At 42.8% G+C, this 20,000-nt stretch overlaps 2 protein-coding genes across 3 annotated transcripts in view; both read left to right on the plus strand.

Moving 5' to 3' along the window:
• LOC133572346 (uncharacterized) overlaps nucleotides 1-2,233 on the plus strand; it is a 90,524-nt gene extending 88,291 nt beyond the window's left edge. For both annotated transcript variants that reach the window (XM_061925285.1, XM_061925292.1), the window contains exon 17: nucleotides 1,924-2,233. In XM_061925285.1, the coding sequence (XP_061781269.1) occupies nucleotides 1,924-2,025 (102 nt within the window). In that variant the 3' untranslated portion in view covers nucleotides 2,026-2,233. The remainder of the gene's footprint in view (nucleotides 1-1,923) is intronic.
• Nucleotides 2,234-14,108: 11,875 nt separating this feature from the next.
• The window catches only part of cbln4 (cerebellin 4 precursor), an 11,942-nt gene continuing 6,050 nt past the window's right edge, over nucleotides 14,109-20,000 (plus strand). The window contains exons 1-2 of the mRNA XM_061925302.1: nucleotides 14,109-14,615; nucleotides 19,857-19,973. Of these exons, the coding sequence (XP_061781286.1) occupies nucleotides 14,337-14,615; nucleotides 19,857-19,973 (396 nt within the window). The 5' untranslated portion in view covers nucleotides 14,109-14,336. The remainder of the gene's footprint in view (nucleotides 14,616-19,856; nucleotides 19,974-20,000) is intronic.

The raw sequence follows: 20,000 nt of genomic DNA on the forward strand, positions 1-20,000 counted from the left end.
CTTATATAAGTGTTATAATGAAGACAACACATGACGTAAGTGTCTATATTAGCTATAATAGCCTACTATCAAAATGACTACGTGTCACAGGCTGAAGCAAATCTTTGTTGACAGAAATGTTGAATTGTAATATTTATTCTACACATTTTGACAATATTAGAAAACATTAGTACATCAGAAGCTACTCAGAAGGTGAGATAACTCCTGGAAATGACTGGCTTTTAATGGCCAAAAGTATACTTGTGCGTGTCTTATTTTAATAGTTTTATTACAATCTTTGGCAAGCTAGGTAATATTTGCTGTGGTCTGGAACAACATGGCACACAAACAACTATTTGAAACGCAGCCAATATTACATACAGATAATGTGTCATGAGACATGCAACACTAAATCATATACAACGAGGATAAAAGTAAAGGATATTATATGAGCTCAATTATACCTACAAATGAGGCATAACGATGCAATATTTACATACAGCATGTTAGCATTGATTAGCAAATATGCCTGATTAGCACTCCCAACAAGTCAACAACATCAACAAAGCTCACTTGTGTGCGTTCACGCACAGCATAAAACGTTTGGTGGACAAAATGAGATCGCATGTAAGCAAACTGTTGCGTCTCGGTCCACAATATGGTGGGTTCGAGAACCGCCGACATTAGTAGGACAAAACGATGTTCGCCAAACACTCTCATCGGTGAAGCGTACACAACAGTGGGCTTTCTAACAATGGGGAAGGCTTGTGTCATGTTTGTCCTCAAACAAAAAACATCCATCCATCCATTTCCTACCGCTTGTCCCTTTTTGGGGTGGCGGGGGGTGCTGGAGCCTATCTCAGCTGCATTCGGGCGGAAGGCCGAGTACACCCTGGACAAGTCGCCACCTCATCGCAGGGCCAACACAGATAGACAGACAACATTCACACTCACATTCACACACTAGGGCCAATTTTTTAGTGTTGCCAATCATACTAAAACAAAAACATTATTTCCCCCTCATCTTTTTCCATTTTTAAAAAAATGCTCCAGGTAGTGTTCCGTCTGACCAGCTCTTCCTCCCAGGGAATTTAAGTTACTGGTCAATCCCAAGTTCTTTCAATGACATATATGCTGAGTACGAAGGACCATCAAGACAGAATTGGAATATTTTCAAGTTTATACCAAAGCTTTAGGAGATCAACTTAATCAATACATTCATATCGGCTGCTCTAGTTGATCTGGCATTCCAAGGGAAAAAACACTCTTTTCACACACAAAAAAAAGCCCCCACCTCCCCCCTCTCAACACTGATAAGAAGAGAGAGACGTGGGGGTTGTCTTCACATTCCGATGGTTTACGACACTAAAACAGACAATCTGAGGACAAAGAGACTGGTAGAATAAACAAAGGAAAAGTACTAGATACTCTAAACATGACTATGTAAAAAGAAAGAACTCTGCATCCTTCCGCAGTAGCCACTAGGGCGGCACTAAAGAGCAGCGGGCATACTCTATGTCTATAGTACAGTACTCACACTATGTCTGTTATGATGATCCATAAGGAGAATGGGGGACTAGGAGTGTGTTGTGGTATTTGACATTAAAAAAGTGGCGCACACTCCCCAGCATGCGCCACGCTGATTAGTCCATTTAACCCCCGCCAACCTTTGGAAAGTTTCAAATTCAATGTTGCCGACCCCTGACCGGCCATGTGAGTCCGGAATAAGCTTGCTGCTCCAGACCACCAGAGGAGCCGCCAGCATGCAGCAGCACTCCATGAGGTCATTAAACTTAAGCCAGCATTGTTCGAAGCCAACGTGCTCTAATTAGCAGCCACGCGCACGCTAATTGACAACTAATGTGCTCTGCTACAAGAGTGTGTGTGTCACATTGTCACCACGTGTGTGTGTGTGTGTGTGTGTGTGTTCTGTCTTTCTGCAAGGTGAAGTTTGGAGAGTCAGCCGACCAAGACTCTCAGGAGCTCTTTGGCTTCATCTGTCAATTCATCCACGACTTCAAGAGGGCTCGCGCTGATGTTATGTAGATGACAAAATGCCCTCACTCCCTTCCACTTCTGTCTTTTTGTTATTTATTTCTTTTTTGTTGTTGTTTTTTTCTCTCCATTATTTTTGTGTATTTTTTTTAAACTTTGCAATGTTCTAAACTGTTATACAAGTGTAAAAAGAAGTGCACCATTGTATATAGGAGAGAAAAATAATAACTACATATTGCAATTTGCAATTATTCTTCTTGTTCAAACCTTAACTGTTATTAAAAGTGAAAAATATGTGTTTTTTAGTTCGCTTTCTACTTGCAAAATTATTGACTTCAATACATTGGAAATGTAAGGGAAAAAAATGTCTGCCATAACCAGTGTGGAGGGGGGCGTGGCCTGCGGGCCTGTTGCGGAACGGGGTGTGCAAGGACCGGCCTCGAAGACAGCGACAGGTGAGTGGATGGCCCAGGTGAACCCATACATGCCAACCTTGAGACCTTCGAATTCGGGAGATGGGGGGCGGGGTTGGGTGGTAGTGGGGGTGTACATTGTAGCCCGGAAGAGTTAGGACTACAAGGGATTCTGGGTATTTGTTCTGTTGTGTTTATATTGTGTTACGGTGTGGATGTTATCCCGAAATGTGTGTGTCATTCTTGTTTGGTGTGGGTTCACAGTGTGGCGCGTATTTGTAACAGTGTTAAAGTTGTTTATACGGCCACCCTCAGTGTGATCAAGTATGTCTTGCAGTCACTTACGTGTCTGCAGAAGCCGCATACAACATGTGACAAGGCCGGCACGCTGTTTGTATGGAGTAAAAGCGGACGTGACGACAGGTTGTAGAGGACGCTAAAGGCAGTGCCATCCCGGCACGCCCTCAATATCATTGTCCAGGTGAAAATCGGGAGAAATTCGGGAGAATGGTTGCCCCGGGAGATTTTCGGGAGGGGCACTGAAATTCGGGAGTCTCCCGGAAAAATCGGGAGGGTTGGCAAGTATGGGTGGGCCTTGTTATCTAATCACCTGTTGCCTTTATTAGCAGCAGCCGGAGCGAGACACAAAGTGGGAGTTGGAGCCTGAGAAAGACACAGGGACTGAGACAGGCTGGACTGAAAAGTCCCCAAAATATATTGCTGGAAAGCACACCCTGCATGAAAATAAAAGACTGTTACCTCAGACTGCCGGGCTCACAAGAAGAATCTTTGGGTCAGGAGGACCCACTGGAGGGCAACCTCTACAACCAGGTCTAGAAGCAAGCCAGTGTCTCACCACATCCAGTAGATGGCGTTAGGATAAAAATAAATGATATACAGTATATATGTGGGGGTTGCACTTCAATTGCATACATATACAACTTATTTCTATAGAAGTGTGGATTGTTCTAGTGTCTGTGTGTTCTTGCCACCTCTCCCTGTTCTTTCTCAGTGCACCGTGAGTGAGACTTCTGCCCAGCAACATGTGGCAAAAAAAAGAATCGGACGCTGGATTTTACGTCAAGACGTCCACAATATATACGGATTTATATTAAGAATACAACAACGTTAGGCAAAGGTTTGTAGGCATCTCATTCAGTTTGAGTTCACACAAGTCTTTTACAATATGTGTGTGTGTGTATATGTTAAAGTTAAAGTACCAATGATTGTCACACACACACTAGGTGTGGCGAAATTATTCTCTGCATTTGACCCATCACCCTTGATCACCCCCTGGGAGGTGAGGGGAGCAGTGAGCAGCAGCGGTGGCCAAGCCCGGGAATTATTTTTGGTGATTTAACCCCCAATTCCAACCCTTGATGCTGAGTGCCAAGCGGGGAGGTAATGGGTCCAATTTTTATAGTCTTTTGTATATATATATATACATATATATATATATATATATTAAAAAAGTGTTGTATCTCAAATAGCTGCAATCGCTTTCTCTCAAGGTATTCATGTGTGATTTCCACAAGCGTCTGTACAGACGGGCATGTCTGGATGACTCGCCTTCATATTTCCAGTGATTAGCTCCGAGTTACGAAACGGCTTAATTATGAAGCTGGCTGTGGCGCGTTCTTTCTGGTGTCACTTCCTGTGTGGGCCGCGGTCTTTATGGCGTCACTTCTTCTCCGGACTCAGTTTGTAAAAGATCAATGAGTCCATACAAAGCTAAGAGCCGGAGATTCAAGAAATACATTTGTCCGAGGAGGGGAACCTTAAACGCTGGTTTAGTGTGGCTGAAACGGGGCTTAGGCTAAATAATTATTCGTTTGAGGGGTTATCCGGCTTAGTGTAGACATAGCCAAGAGAAATGTTTTGACGGTGGAACGGTTGAAATGCGTTGAAAAATGTAGAAGGAGTAGCCGCCAGAAAAAAGGGTGGAAACAGGGCTTTGGAAAAGCAGGAATTCTGGAAAATGCTGGAATTTTTTTGAACTTGGAAAAATGATAGTTAGAATTTTCAGATTGGTGGAATATGTTAAAGGTGGAATGCTTTGAATAGGTTGGAAAATGTGGAAATGGTGGAAGTTTGAAAAATGGCCAATTCATTTTGAATGGGAAAAATGTCCCGGGAAATCTGGAATTCTGGGAAATCTTGGAATTTTTGGAATTTGTCAAGGGTAAGCCCGTGAGAGTATGGGGTAGCGGACTGTTTTATTGTGGCAGTTCGCTCCCTGTATAATCAGTGTCAGAGCCTGGTCCGCATTGCCGGCAGTAAGTCGGACCTGTTTCCGGTGAGGGTTGGACTCCGCCAAGGCTGCCCTTTGTCACCAATTCTGTTCATAACCTTTATGGACAGAATTTCTAGGCGCAGTCAGGGCGTTGAGGGTATCTGGTTTGGTGGCTGCAGGATTAGGTCTCTGCTATTTGCAGATGATGTGGTCCTGATGGCTTCCTCTGGCCAAGATCTTCAGCTCTCACTGGATCGGTTCGCAGCCGAGTGTGAAGCGACTGGGATGGGAATCAGCACCTCCAAGTCCGAGTCCATGGTTCTCTCCCGGAAAAGGGTGGAGTGCCATCTCCGGGTTGGGGAGGAGACCTTACCCCAAGTGGAGGAGTTCAAGTACCTCGGAGTCTTGTTCACGAGTGAGGGAAGAGTGGATGGTGAGATCGACAGGCGGATCGGTGCGGCATCTTCAGTAATGCGTATGCTGTATCGATTCGTTGTGGTGAAGAAGGAGCTGAGCCGGAAGGCAAAGCTCTCGATTTACCGGTCGATCTACGTTCCCATCCTCACCTATGGTCATGAGCTTTGGGTCATGAGCGAAAGGACACGATCACGTGTACAAGCGGCCGAAATGAGTTTACTCCGCCGGGTGGCGGGGCTCTCCCTTAGAGATAGGGTGAGAAGCTCTGTCATCCGGGGGGAGCTCAAAGTAAAGTCGCTGCTCCTCCACATCGAGAGGAGCCAGATGAGGTGGTTCGGGCATCTGGTCAGGATGCCACCCGAACGCCTCCCTAGGAAGGTGTTTCGGGCACGTCCGACCGGTAGGAGGCCACGGGGAAGACCCAGGACACGCTGGGAAGACTATCTCTCCCGGCTGGCCTGGGAACGCCTCGGGATCCCCCGGGAGGAGCTGGACGAAGTGGCTGGGGAGAGGGAAGTCTGGGCTTCCCTGCTTAAGCTGCTGCCCACGCGACCCGACCTCGGATAAGCGGAAGAAGATGGATGGATGGAATAAGCCCGTGATTCCTGAATAGGCTGAACAGTTTGAAGTTGGAACGGTTTGAATCGGGTGAAAAATGTGGACGGTAGAGAGCGGCAAAATCTGGAGAAGAAGTGTCACGGCGCGGACTCAAACCCACGTTTCCTCGGCACCTCAGTTGGCGGCGTGCTCAGACACGCTGAGCGCAGCACGCCCACGCAGCAACAAGCCTGCAAACAATCACTAATCAGCGCACCTGGACCTGATGACCTGATGACCTGATGCGGCATAAAGACCAGCGGACCCGAGGAACCTTTGCTCATCTTCCCAGTAAGCATCACGTCTGGCATTCCCTCCCTTGTGCTTTGCTTGCCTTCTCTGTGCTCTCTCTCCGAGTCTCCCTTGTTCATGTCCCTCGTGTCTCCCGCAGTGTATTCCCTGCCATCCGTGATCGTCTTTTGCCTCTCGACATCCATCCGGATTCCTGACTGCCTTCCTTGATCTTTGACCACTGCTCGGACACGGACCACGCTGCCTCGCTCCTACCCTCGACCCCTCGCCTGTTTACGGACTGCCTTTTCGCCTTGCCCCATTGATTCGACGAAATATACATCCAACACTCACAGACAACAACCCCTGGTAACATTTACTCTATTAATTACACACATAGCCTACACCCGTTCACTTAGGGTAGCATACACACGCCACGTAATGATCAAAGGTTTAAATAAACAGCAGTTCCGCCTTGGTTGTCGAATCCTTCCCTTCTCTGTACAAGACAAGAAGAAGAAGTTGAATAACAAATAGATGAATTCTATTCTCCAGCTCTCCACAACCAACCTGCTTACCTACTCCCACCCCGACTGAATGAACAGCCTCCCTTAAATAGTCCAAGCCCCTCCCTCGGGCATACCACTGACAGGGGAAAAGGGTGAAAAAACAAGCTTGTACCCTTAAAGGCCTACTGAAATGCGATGTTCTTATTTAAAAGGGGATAGCAGGTCCATTCTATGTGTCATACTTGATCATTTCGCGATATTGCCATATTTTTGCTGAAAGGATTTAGTAGAGAACATTGACGATAAAGTTCGCAACTTTTGGTCGCTGATAAAAAAGCCTTGCCTGTACCGGAAGTAGCAGACGAGTAGCGTGACGTCACAGATCTGCACATTGTTTACAATCATGGCCACCAGTAGCGAGAGCGATTCGGACCGAGAAAGCGACAATTTCCCCATTAATTTGAGCGAGGATGAAAGATTCGTGGATGAGGAAAGTGAGAGTGAAGGACAGAGGGCAGTGGGAGCGATTCAGATAGGGAAGATGCTGTGAGAGGCGGGTGGGACCTGATATTCAGCTGGGAATGACTAAAACAGTAAATAAACACAAGACATATATATACTCTATTAGCCACAACACAACCAGGCTTATATTTAATATGCCACAAATTAATCCCGCATAACAAACACCTCCAATACAACTCAAACACCTGCACAACACACTCAATCCCACAGCCCAAAGTACCGTTCACATCCCCAAAGTTCATACAGCACATATATTTCCCCAAAGTCCCCAAAGTTACGTACATGACATGCACATAGCGGCACGCACGTATGGGCAAGCGATCAAATGTTTGGAAGGCGTAGCTGCATGCGTACTCACGGTACCGCGTCTGCGTATCCAACTCAAAGTCCTCCTGGTAAGAGTCTCTGTTGTCCCAGTTCTCCACAGGCCAATGGTAAAGCTTGACTGTCATCTTCCGGGAATGTAAACAATGAAACACCGTTTGTGTTATCCGGCACAACAGTCAGGGGGTGCATTCTACGGCGGGGGTGCGTTATCCGGCACAACACCTGCCGCAATACACCGCTTCCCACCTACAGCTTTCTTCTTTGCTGTCTCCATTGTTCATTGAACAAATTGCAAAAGATTCACCAACACAGATGTCAAGAATATTGTGGAATTTTGCGATGAAAACAGACGACTTAATAGCTGGCCACCATGCTGTCCCAAAATGTCCTCCACAATCCGTGACGTCACGCGCAGGCGTCATCATACCGAGACGTTTTCAGCAGGATATTTTACACGAAATTTAAAATTGCACTTTAGTAAACTAACCCGGCCGTATTGGCATGTGTTGCAATGTTAAGATTTCATCATTGATATATAAACTATCAGACTGCGTGGTCGGTAGTCGTGGGTTTCAGTAGGCCTTTAATGTACACTGTAAAAAAAAAAATTCTGTAAAAAAACGGTCATCTACTGTCAGCTACGGCTGCCAAACGAAAACCATAAAATTGAAGTAAAACATTGTAAACCAAATAATGATCAAAAACATTATATTTACAGAAATTTTCATGAAACGTTTTGCGGGAATATATCGTAATTTTACAGATTTTTACTAAATTATTAAAATCAACCACCTTTAATAAAGTGACGATGCAAACAGTTCTGCAGAAAAATACCTTTATTCTACAGAGTTTTTCCAAATTATTACGATCAAACACCTTTAATGAGGTGACAATGCTGGCAGTTCCACAGACAAATACCTTTATTCTAGTTAGATTGTTACTATGGACATAGACTTTTATATAACAAGCTGCATATTTAATGAAAGATAATTACTGTAATTTTACATGAATTTAAAAGTTAAGAAAACAGAACAGATGTATAATTAATTTGGTATTTTTCTGTAAAAAAAAAAAAAGAAATATTCATAGTTTATCATTACTGGCATATTTCTTAAAATAACAGGCCGATTGTTTATTTACAGATAATGTCTTCAATTCTACAGTTTTATAAACTATTTTAAAAAGAAATAGAAAAATTACAGTAGAAATTTAGAGTAAATTAACCATATAAATAGGATTTTTTTTTACAGTCTACATATCTCGATACTAATTGACAACATTTCATGCTAAACATGATCAATATATGTCTGTATATCCCTTACATATCAAATGAAACTTAATATTTAGCAACTCCATGAATGGTAAATGGGTTATACTTGTATAAGGCCCTAACCACGACCCATCAAGAGCAAGGGTGAAGTGTCTTGCTCAAGGACACGACGGACGTGACGAGGTTGGTAGAAAGTGGGGATTAAACCAGGAACCCTCAGGTTGCTGGCACGGCCACTCCCCTAACCGCGCCACGCCGTCCCGGGAATACATAACAAGTCCACCTTAAGACCACTTGGTCTGGTCCACTGGTCATGTGACTCCGCAAAACAAAACAAAACCCGACACCACATTAAGATATGTAAACGGTGACCGCAACCATCCGCCTGTCACAACCAGGAACATCCCAGCCGGCATCAAAAGACGGCTGTCAGCCCTGTCAACCAAGCAACACCTCCATACCAAAAAGCACTCAAGAAAAGTGGATACCAATACACCCTCCAATACGATCCAACAGCAACTAAAACAAGACAAACCAAGAAACCTGCCTGTCGCAACCAGGAACATCCCAGCCGGCATCAAAAAGAGGCTGTCAGCCCTGTCAACCAAGCAACACCTTCATACCAAAAAGCACTCAACAAAAGTGGATACCAATACACCCTCCAATACGACCCACCAGCAACTAAAACCAGACAAACCAAGAAACCTGCCTGTCGCAACCAGGAACATCCCAGCCGGCATCAAAAAGAGGCTGTCAGCCCTGTCAACCAAGCAACACCTTCATACCAAAAAGCACTCAACAAAAGTGGATACCAATACACCCTCCAATACGACCCACCAGCAACTAAAACCAGACAAACCAAGAAACCTGCCTGTCGCAACCAGAAACATCCCAGCCGGCATCAAAAAACGGCTGTCAGCCCTGTCAACCAAGCAACACCTTCATACCAAAAAGCACTCAACAAAAGTGGATACCAATACACCCTCCAATACGACCCACCAGCGACTAAAACAAGACAAACCAGGAAACCTGCCTGTCGCAACCAGGAACATCCCAGCCGGCATCAATAAATGTCTGTCAGCCCTGTCAACCAAGCCACACCTTCATACCAAAAAGCACTCAACAAAAGTGGATACCAATACACCCTCCAATACGACCCACCAGCAACTAAAACAAGACAAACCAAGAAACCTGCCTGTCGCAACCAGGAACATCCCAGCCGGCATCAAAAAATGGCTGTCAGCCCTGTCAACCAAGCAACACCTCCATACCAAAAAGCACTCAACAAAAGTGGATACCAATACACCCTCCAATACGACCCAACAGCAACTAAAACAAGACAAACCAGGAAACCTGCCTGTCGCAACCAGTAACATCCCAGCAGGCATCAAAAAACGGCTGTCAGCCCTGTCAACCAAGCAACACCTTCATACCAAAAAGCACTCAACAAAAGTGGATACCAATACACCCTCCAATACGACCCACCAGCAACTAAAACAAGACAAACCAAGAAACCTGCCTGTCGCAACCAGGAACATCCCAGCTGGCATCAAAAGACAGCTGTCAGCCCTGTCAACCAAGCAACACCTCCATACCAAAAAGCACTCAACAAAAGTGGATACCAATACACCCTCCAATACGACCCCCCAGCAACTAAAACAAGACAAACCAAGAAACCTACCTGTCGCAACCAGGAACATCCCAGCAGGCATCAAAAAATGGCTGTCAGCCCTGTCAACCAAGCAACACCTTCATACCAAAAAGCACTCAACAAAAGTGGATACCAATACACCCTCCAATACGACCCACCAGCAACTAAAACAAGACAAACCAAGAAACCTGCCTGTCGCAACCAGGAACATCCCAGCCGGCATCAAAAAGACGGCTGTCAGCCCTGTCAACCAAGCAACACCTTCATACCAAAAAGCACTCAACAAAAGTGGATACCAATACACCCTCCAATACGACCCACCAGCAACTAAAACAAGACAAACCAGGAAACCTGCCTGTCGCAACCAGGAACATCCCAGCCGGCATCAAAAAGACGGCTGTCAGCCCTGTCAACCAAGCAACACCTTCATACCAAAAAGCACTCAACAAAAGTGGATACCAATACACCCTCCAATACGACCCACCAGCAACTAAAACAAGACAAACCAGGAAACCTGCCTGTCGCAACCAGGAACATCCCAGCAGGCATCAAAAAGAGGCTGTCAGCCCTGTCAACCAAGCAACACCTTCATACCAAAAAGCACTCAACAAAAGTGGATACCAATACACCCTCCAATACAACCCACCAGCAACTAAAACAAGACAAACCAGGAAACCTGCCTGTCGCAACCAGGAACATCCCAGCCGGCATCAAAAAGACGGCTGTCAGCCCTGTCAACCAAGCAACACCTTCATACCAAAAAGCACTCAACAAAGGTGGATACCAATACACCCTCCAATACGACCCACCAGCAACTAAAACAAGACAAACCAAGAAACCTGCCTGTCGCAACCAGGAACATCCCAGCCGGCATCAAAAAATGGCTGTCAGCCCTGTCAACCAAGCAACACCTCCATACCAAAAAGCACTCAACAAAAGTGGATACCAATACACCCTCCGATACGACCCACCAGGAACTAAAACAAGACAAACCAGGAAACCTGCCTGTCGCAACCAGGAACATCCCAGCAGGCATCAAAAAACGGCTGTCAGCCCTGTCAACCAAGCAACACCTTCATACCAAAAAGCACTCAACAAAAGTGGATACCAATACACCCTCCAATACGACCCAACAGCAACTAAAACAAGACAAACCAAGAAACCTGCCTGTCGCAACCAGGAACATCCCAGCCGGCATTAAAAAACGGCTGTCAGCCCTGTCAACCAAGCAACACCTTCATACCAAAAAGCACTCAACAAAAGTGGATACCAATACACCCTCCGATACGACCCACCAGCAACTAAAACAAGACAAACCAGGAAACCTGCCTGTCGCAACCAGGAACATCCCAGCCGGCATCAAAAAACGTCTGTCAGCCCTGTCAACCAAGCAACACCTTCATACCAAAAAGCACTCAACAAAAGTGGATACCAATACACCCTCCAATACGACCCACCAGCAACTAAAACAAGACAAACCAGGAAACCTGCCTGTCCCAACCAAGAACATCCCAGCCGGCATCAAAAACAGGCTGTCAGCCCTGTCAACCAAGCAACACCTTCATACCAAAAAGCACTCAACAAAAGTGGATACCAATACACCCTCCAATACGACCCACCAGCAACTAAAACCAGACAAACCAAGAAACCTGCCTGTCGCAACCAGAAACATCCCAGCCGGCATCAAAAAGAGGCTGTCAGCCCTGTCAACCAAGCAACACCTTCATACCAAAAAGCACTCAACAAAAGTGGATACCAATACACCCTCCAATACGACCCACCAGCAACTAAAACAAGACAAACCAGGAAACGGGACAACATACTTTGGTATAACCCCCCAGTCAGCTTGAATATTGGACATAAATTCCTTGCACTCATTGACAGGCACTTCCCCCAAAAAATACGTACCCAGGAAGATATTCAACGGGAAACTTAGTTACAGCTGCATAAGTATCAAACTAACCATTGACTCACACAACAAAAAGATACTGAGCACACTCAGGCTATGTCTACACTAAGCCGGATAACCCCTTAAACGAATAAATATTTAGCCTAAGCCCCGTTTCAGCCACACTAAACCATCGTTTAAGGTCAATTTTTTACACGGGTAAGTCAGTCGTGTATTTCTTGAATCTCCGGCTCTTAGCTTTGTATGGTCTCATTGATCGTTTACAAACTGAGTTCGGAGAGGAAGCGACGCCAGAAAGAAATCACACTTGCGGCCCACACAGGAAGTGACGTCAGAAAGAACGCGCCACAGCCAGCTTCATAATAAAGCGGTTTCGTAACTCGGAGCTAACCACTAGAAATATGAAGGCGAGTCATCCAGACATGCCCGTGTTTCTACTTCCGTCTGTACGAGACGCTTGTGGAAATCACACATGAATACCTTTGTAACGATCGGGTCGCATGTTTATGCGGAGGTCGTTCTCCCAAGATGCAGACGGAAAACTCCGGGCGAAGCGTGCAGGTAGGAAATTATTTATTTGTATAAATCATGCAGGAAAAACAGGAAAAACAAAAGCGTGCCGATAGCACGGGTGGCAAAACTAAAGAAGAGCTTAGCGTGGAAGCTAGCATACAAAAAAGGAATCAAAAGTCATAGAACAATACTTAGCGCACGGGTTTGCATGGAAGCAGGTAGAGAGTATCGTCACTGTTGCGCAACGCAAACAAGGAAGCCAGACTGATTGTAGAAAGCAGGTGAGTGACCCGAACCCTAATCAGAGGCAGGTTGAACTAATCTGCAGTCATGGCAACTGAAACACAAACCCAGGGGTGCGGAAAACAGAACTGAGGTAGTGAAAACTAACAGAACAAAACATAATCCGGGCAATGGATCATAACAGTATCCCCCCTTTAAGGTCAGATTCCAGATGTCCCTTGCAAAAAAACTAAGAGACAGTTCAAAAGTCAGGGGAGGGCAGAGGGAGGACCTGGCGGAGAATCCACCGGGGACAAGTCAAGTGGCGGCGGCGAATGGAACGCCGTAGTTTGGGGACCCCTGGGTTAGACGTTCAGTACTAGACAAAAGCTGGGAGACACCTTCTAATTCGGGGGGGTGATGGAGCCTATCTCAGCTGCATTCGGGCGGAAGGCGGGGTACACCCTGGACAAGTCGCCACCTCATCACAGGGCCAACACAGATAGACAGACAACAATTACACACTAGGGCCAATTTAGTGTTGCCAATCAACCTATCCCCAGGTGCATGTCTTTGGAAGTGGGAGGAAGTCGGAGTACCTGGAGGGAACCCGCACAGTCACGGGGAGAACATGCAAACTCCACACAGAAAGATCCCGAGCGCAGGATCAAACCCAGGACCTTCGTGTTGTGAGGCAGATGCACTAACCCCTTTTTTTCCACCGTGCTGCCCCACGATTTTATTTTAAGTAATTAAAAAAAATTGGTTACAAATACATTTTTAAAATAATAGAATAGGTTATTGTATTAAAAACATATTTTATTGTATTAAAAACATCTTTTGATTTGATTTGTAAAAATGTTTTTGAGAAGCATATTTAAAAACAATTGAAAACAAATCATTAAATCATGTTCAAAATAGAGAACCATTTTCCCAAACGATTATTCAAAATGTATATATATTTTAAATGTTCAAAAAAATACTTAAATATTCTTGAACAATTTTATTTAAAAAAAAAATGGTTTAGAAGAAAATAATTTTCCAAAAATGTTCTTGGGAAAAGCTATTTCAAGGAGGATTTTAGTGTCTTGTACTGAATGTTTAAAAAAAATAGTACTTTTTTTTGTACTCTGCCACTCTCTGCAGTTGAGTAATAAAGGCAGCCTACTATTGGAAAAACATGTTGATTTTGTTTCCTATTTTAGCGCGAAAGACTGACGTTCCAGTTGCAACGTGCACGCTTAATTAAGAGCGCGTGCGCGCGCAGAGGCTGGCTGCAGGGGGCGCGCACTCGCGCGTCACTTCAGTGCGTGGATCGGTGGCTGTGTGACAGGGACACTGGTGGCGTCCCGGAATCGAACAACGACGCACCAACTTTAAATTGTCCCCCTTTTTTCTTTTTTTTTTCATTGAAAAAAATATGAGCGCTGCGGAGTTTGACTGCGGTTTGACTGCGGAGCGGACGCGGACGCCGTGCGCGGTGAGGATGTCCACGGTGGACGCAGCGCGCGCGTGGAGCCGCTCATAAAAAAGAAGGGGAGAGCAACCATGGCGCTGCTGGGATGGACCACCGTGATGGCGTGGGCGCTGATGATGTCGCCGGCGCCGCTGCGAGCCCACGACAACGACACGGAGCCCATCGTGCTGGAGGGCAAGTGTCTGGTGGTGTGCGACTCCAACCCGGCCGCCGGCTGGAGGGCGTCCGACTCGCCGCTCGGCATCTCCGTGCGCGCCGCCCACTCCAAGGTGGCCTTCTCGGCCGTGCGCAGCAACAACCACGAACCCTCCGAGATGAGCAACAAGACCAGGATCATCTACTTCGACCAGGTCCTCAAACTCTTTCGTAACCTCTACCTCAAGGGGGGGAAGGGGGGGTCTTGTTCTGCAGATTACCTTCCCCCCCATCATCACCACCCCCCCACACCTTCATGTTCCACTTGACGTGGAATCATCAAAACAAAACAGGACCTCAAAGTCCTTCAGGTTCTGAAGGGCGTATTCATAAATCCCATTTTATAACCTTTTTCCGCTTAACAAAGCTCTGAGAATTATGCTCATGGTTAAGAAAAACTTATTTTGCTCAAATTTCTCAATAACTTTCAGTCCTGAACAAAAATGTATATGCAACATTTTTATTTGTTTTGCAGGCCTTTTGGTCAGATAATGTCACGGGTTTCAAACGAGTAAAACAACTACCGCAATGTTATGCAAATGTGATGAAAACTGTAACATCGTTTGATCAAAAATCATTGAAAGGATTAAAAGACATAAAATGTTTGATTAAGAGAGAGAGAGAAAATAAATAATGTAAATAAATAAATTAAAGTAAAACAAAAAATAAATAAATATACATATATACATATACATATATGTATATATATATAATATATGTTATTTTATTTTATTTTATTTTATTTGGCATGACTGTCAATTTGCACAATCACCTTCACTTTGAACCATCCTTGTTTATGTTAGCCTAACTTCTGTTTACACTTGGGGGACATATTATTTTATTAATTGTATTTATTTTATTGAAAAAAAAAAAGAAAAAAAAAAAATATATATATATATATATATATATTTTTTTTTTTTTTTTTTTTTTTACTTTTTTTTCTTTTTTTTATATACCTGTATATATGTATATATATATATATATATATATATATATATATATATATATATATATATGTATGTATATATATTTATATATATATATATATGTATGTATATATATATATATATATATATATTTTATATATATATATATATATATATATATATATATATATATATATATATATACATATATACAAACAAAGAAAAAAAATAATAACAAAAATAAATAAATAAATAAATATATATATATATATATATATATATATATATATATATATATATATATATATATATTTATTTATTTATTTTTGTTATTATTTTTTTTCTTTGTTTTTTTTTTTTTCAATAAAATAAATAACGTTAATAAAATAAAATGTCCCCCAAGTGTAAACAGAAGTTAGGCTAAAATAAACAAGGATGGTTCAAAGTGAAGGTGATTGACGGTCATGCCAAATAAAATAAAAATAAAAAATAAAAAAAATAAAAAATGCATATATATATATATATATATATATTTATTTTTTTTTAAATTGTATTATTATTATTTTTTAAATGTAATTTTTTTTTCTTCTCAATAATTATCGAATAATAATTTTCGTTCAATAATCCAAAATGTTTGTATGCCTTGTATGCCTCGTTTGGCTTTGGTGTGTTGTTTAATAACTGCCAGCGTGTGGTAAAAATGTGAGAAAAAAAAATTGACATTTAATCTTTAAATTTGACAAGGGAAAAAAAAAACCTGTTAAGAAAAATCATGTATAACACAGTAACACTGTGTTTCTCAAATAATGGGGTGGGGCACTGTGAGGTGTTGGCGGGGAGGGGGGGGGGGGGGTGAGCGGCAATGGCGTCATAGCATATTTAGTGTTGCTTAAGAACTATCTGTCCTTTAGGGGGGGTCGTGACAGAAAATAATAGAGAACCACTGGAGTCCCACAACAGAAATACAGCAAATAATAAATGAAATGACAATAAAGTCAATCTCTGTCCCTGAGGGTTAACTCTACTTTTTCAACATTCAACATTCATAAATGTCCCCCAAGTGTAAACAGAAGTTAGGCTAACATAAACAAGGATGGTTCAAAGTGAAGGTGATTGCGCAAATTGAGACCATAAATCAACACTCAAACGACCACGGCGCCATGAGAAGGCGAGTGGTGTTGCATCATTTTTCAGCAAGTGTAAAAAGAAGTGAAACAGTGTTTAAGTTTTTTTCTCCACTGGTTCGGCTAATTTTTTTGACACACAATCGACACAACATTTGCAGACACACCTCCGAACTACTTGCCAATTGTTGACAACAGACTTGAATTTCTCATTAATTTCATCACATTGCATACTTGCAAATGACTAAGCACAAGTAGCCTATTTTTAGCACAGTTGTACCTTAGGATGTGAATTTAATTGGTTCTGTGACACGACTCGTGCTTTGACAAACTCATACTGCCACACAGCGTCGCCCATTGAAATGGATTAAAAACAATTTAACTGGTGCTTGGTCCCCGAGTTTAAAAAACACAAGAAATATTGTATGGAAAATGTGACAATAGAAAGTACTACAAACAACTACAGTAGTTTCGTGAAACAAATGTAACAATAATTATTATTTATTTAGCTTTTACTTTCTTCAGCATCAGTTCTCAAACGTTTTTCACATGAAAAAACATTTGGCTTTCCAAGTACCTCCATAATGAGCAAAATTAAATACAGTAGTGTAGTAGGCCTAAGTATTCATTAAGTACCACCATAATGACAACATTAAATACAGTAGTGTAGTAGACCTAAGTATTCATCAAGTACCACCATAATGACAACATTAAAATACAGTAGCGTAGTAGACCTAAATATTCATTAAGTACCACCATAATGACAACATTAAAATACAGTAGTGTAGTAGACCTAAGTATTCATTAAATACCACCATAATGACAACATTAAAATACAGTAGCGTAGTAGACCTAAGTATTCATTAAGTACCACCATAATGACAACATTAAAATACAGTAGTGTAGTAGATCTAAGTATTCATTAAGTACCACCATAATGACAACATTAAGTAGTGTAGTAGACCTAAGTATTCATCAAGTACCACCATAATGACAACATTAAAATACAGTAGCGTAGCAGACCTAAATATTCATTAAGTACCACCATAATGACAACATTAAATACAGTAGTGTAGTAGACCTAAGTATTCATCAAGTACCACCATAATGACAACATTAAAATACAGTAGCGTAGTAGACCTAAGTATTCATTAAGTACCACCATAATGACAACATTAAAATACAGTAGTGTAGTAGACCTAAGTATTCATTAAGTACCACCATAATGACAACATTAAAATACAGTAGTGTAGTAGGCCTAAGTATTCATTAAGTACCACCATAATGACCAATATAAAAATAGAGTAGTGTAGTAGATCTAAGTATTCATTAAGTACCACCATAATGACAACATTAAGTAGTGTAGGAGACCTAAGTATTCATCAAGTACCACCATAATGACAACATTAAAATACAGTAGCGTAGTAGACCTAAATATTCACTAGGTACCGCCATAATGAGCAACATTAAAATACAGCAGTGTAGTAGACATAAGTATTCATTAAGTACCACCACAATGACAACATTAAATACAGTAGTGTAGTAGACATAAGTATTCATTAAGTACCACCATAATGACAACATTTAAATACAGTAGCGTAGTAGGCCTAAGTATTTATTAAGTACCACCATAATGACAACATTTAAATACAGTAGCGTAGTAGGCCTAAGTATTTATTAAGTATCACTATAATGACAATGGTTTACTGTGACATTTGTTACGCCAATGAGCGGTAGGGAAGCTTTTAACCCCAATTTTAGCTCGTAACCTAGCGCGTAACAATAAGCTCATGAAAAAAAAACTCATGTCGCGAGGTACCGCGTACTTCTTACCGACTTCGCTTGGTTCTACCCCCCTTCTCTTGGCGAGGATTATAGTTTTTAGTTTAGTGTTTATTTGAAGGGACAATGCACAGAAACATTACGCTCAAAGACAGATAGGTTCTGTACCAGATTATAGATACACTATATTGCCAAAAGTATTTGGCCACCCATCCAAACGATAACAATCAGGTGTCCTAATCACTTGGCCCGGTGTATCAAATCAAGCACTTAGGCATGGAGACTGTTTCTCCAAACATTTGTGAAAGAATGGGCCGCTCTCAGTGATTTCCAGCGTGGAACTGACATCGGATGCGTGAAATTTCCTCGCTTTTAAATATTCCAAAGAAAATGGAAGAGTTTGGGAACAACAGCAACTCAGCCACCAAGTGGTAGGCCACGTAAACTGACAGAGAGGCCAGCATAGTGCAAAGACTTTCTGCACAGTCAGTTGCTACAGAGCTCCAAACGTCATGTGACCTTCCAGTTAGCCCACGTACAGTACGCAGAGAGCTTCGTGGAATGGGTTTCCATGGCCGAGCAGCTGCATCTAAGCCATACATCACCAAGTCCAATGCAGTGGTGTAAAGCACGTCGCCACAGGACTCTAGAGCAGTGGAGACACCTTCTCTGGACTGATGAATCACGCTTTTCCATCTGGCAATCTGATGGACCAGTCTGGGTTTGGAGGTTGCCAGGACAACGCTACATTTCGGACTGCATTGTGCCGAGTGTGAAATTTGGTGGAGGAGGAATTATGGTGTGTGGTTGTTTTTCAGGAGTTGGGCTTGGCTCCTTAGTTCCAGTGAAATGACCTTTGAATGTTCCAGGATAGCAAAACATTTTGGACAATTCCACGCTCCCAACCTGGTGGGAACAGTTTGGAGCGGGCCCCTTCCTCTTCCAACATGACTGTGCACACAGCAAGGTCCATAAAGACATGGATGACAGAGTCTGGTGTGGATGAACTTGACTGGCCTGCACAGAGTCCTGACCTGAACCTTTGGGATGAATTAGAACAGAGACTGAGAGCCAGGCCTTCTCCACCAACATCAGTGTGTGACCTCACCAATGAATGGTGGGAAATTCCTATAAAGACACACTCCGCAACCTTGTGGACAGCCTTCCCAGAAGAGTTGAAGCTGTAATAGCTGCAAAAGGTGGACCGGCGTCATATTGAACCCTATGGGTTAGGAATGGGATGGCACTTCAAGTTCATATGTGAGTCAAGGCAGGTGGCCAAATACTTTTGGCAATATAGTGTATTTCTACAATCTTTTATCTCATTGTAAAGAGAATTCCATAGTTGAACCCCCAAAGTTGTCCTTGAATACTGAAGTTTGAAATTACCTTTTTTTCTATGCTCTTCATTCTCAGAAGTGATGACAAATATTTTTTTGGGAAATTTGCTGACTGAACTGACTGAATATGCTGTGGGCCGATGAAAAATCAACCTTGGGTGCGACTTTGGAGGACGATTAGAAGCAATGAGCATAATGCGAGCTTCCTGTCGTTTGTCTTGCAGGTTCTCGTGAACATCGGAAACTTCTTCACATTTGAGTCGGTGTTTTTGTCCCCGAGAAAAGGAGTCTACAGTTTTAACTTTCACGTCATTAAAGTGTACCAGAGTCAGACCATACAGGTATGTCTGTCCTTCTTTTTATACATA

This window comes from Nerophis lumbriciformis, linkage group LG01, assembly GCF_033978685.3.
Source record: "Nerophis lumbriciformis linkage group LG01, RoL_Nlum_v2.1, whole genome shotgun sequence".
Classification (NCBI taxonomy): Eukaryota; Metazoa; Chordata; class Actinopteri; order Syngnathiformes; family Syngnathidae; genus Nerophis; species Nerophis lumbriciformis.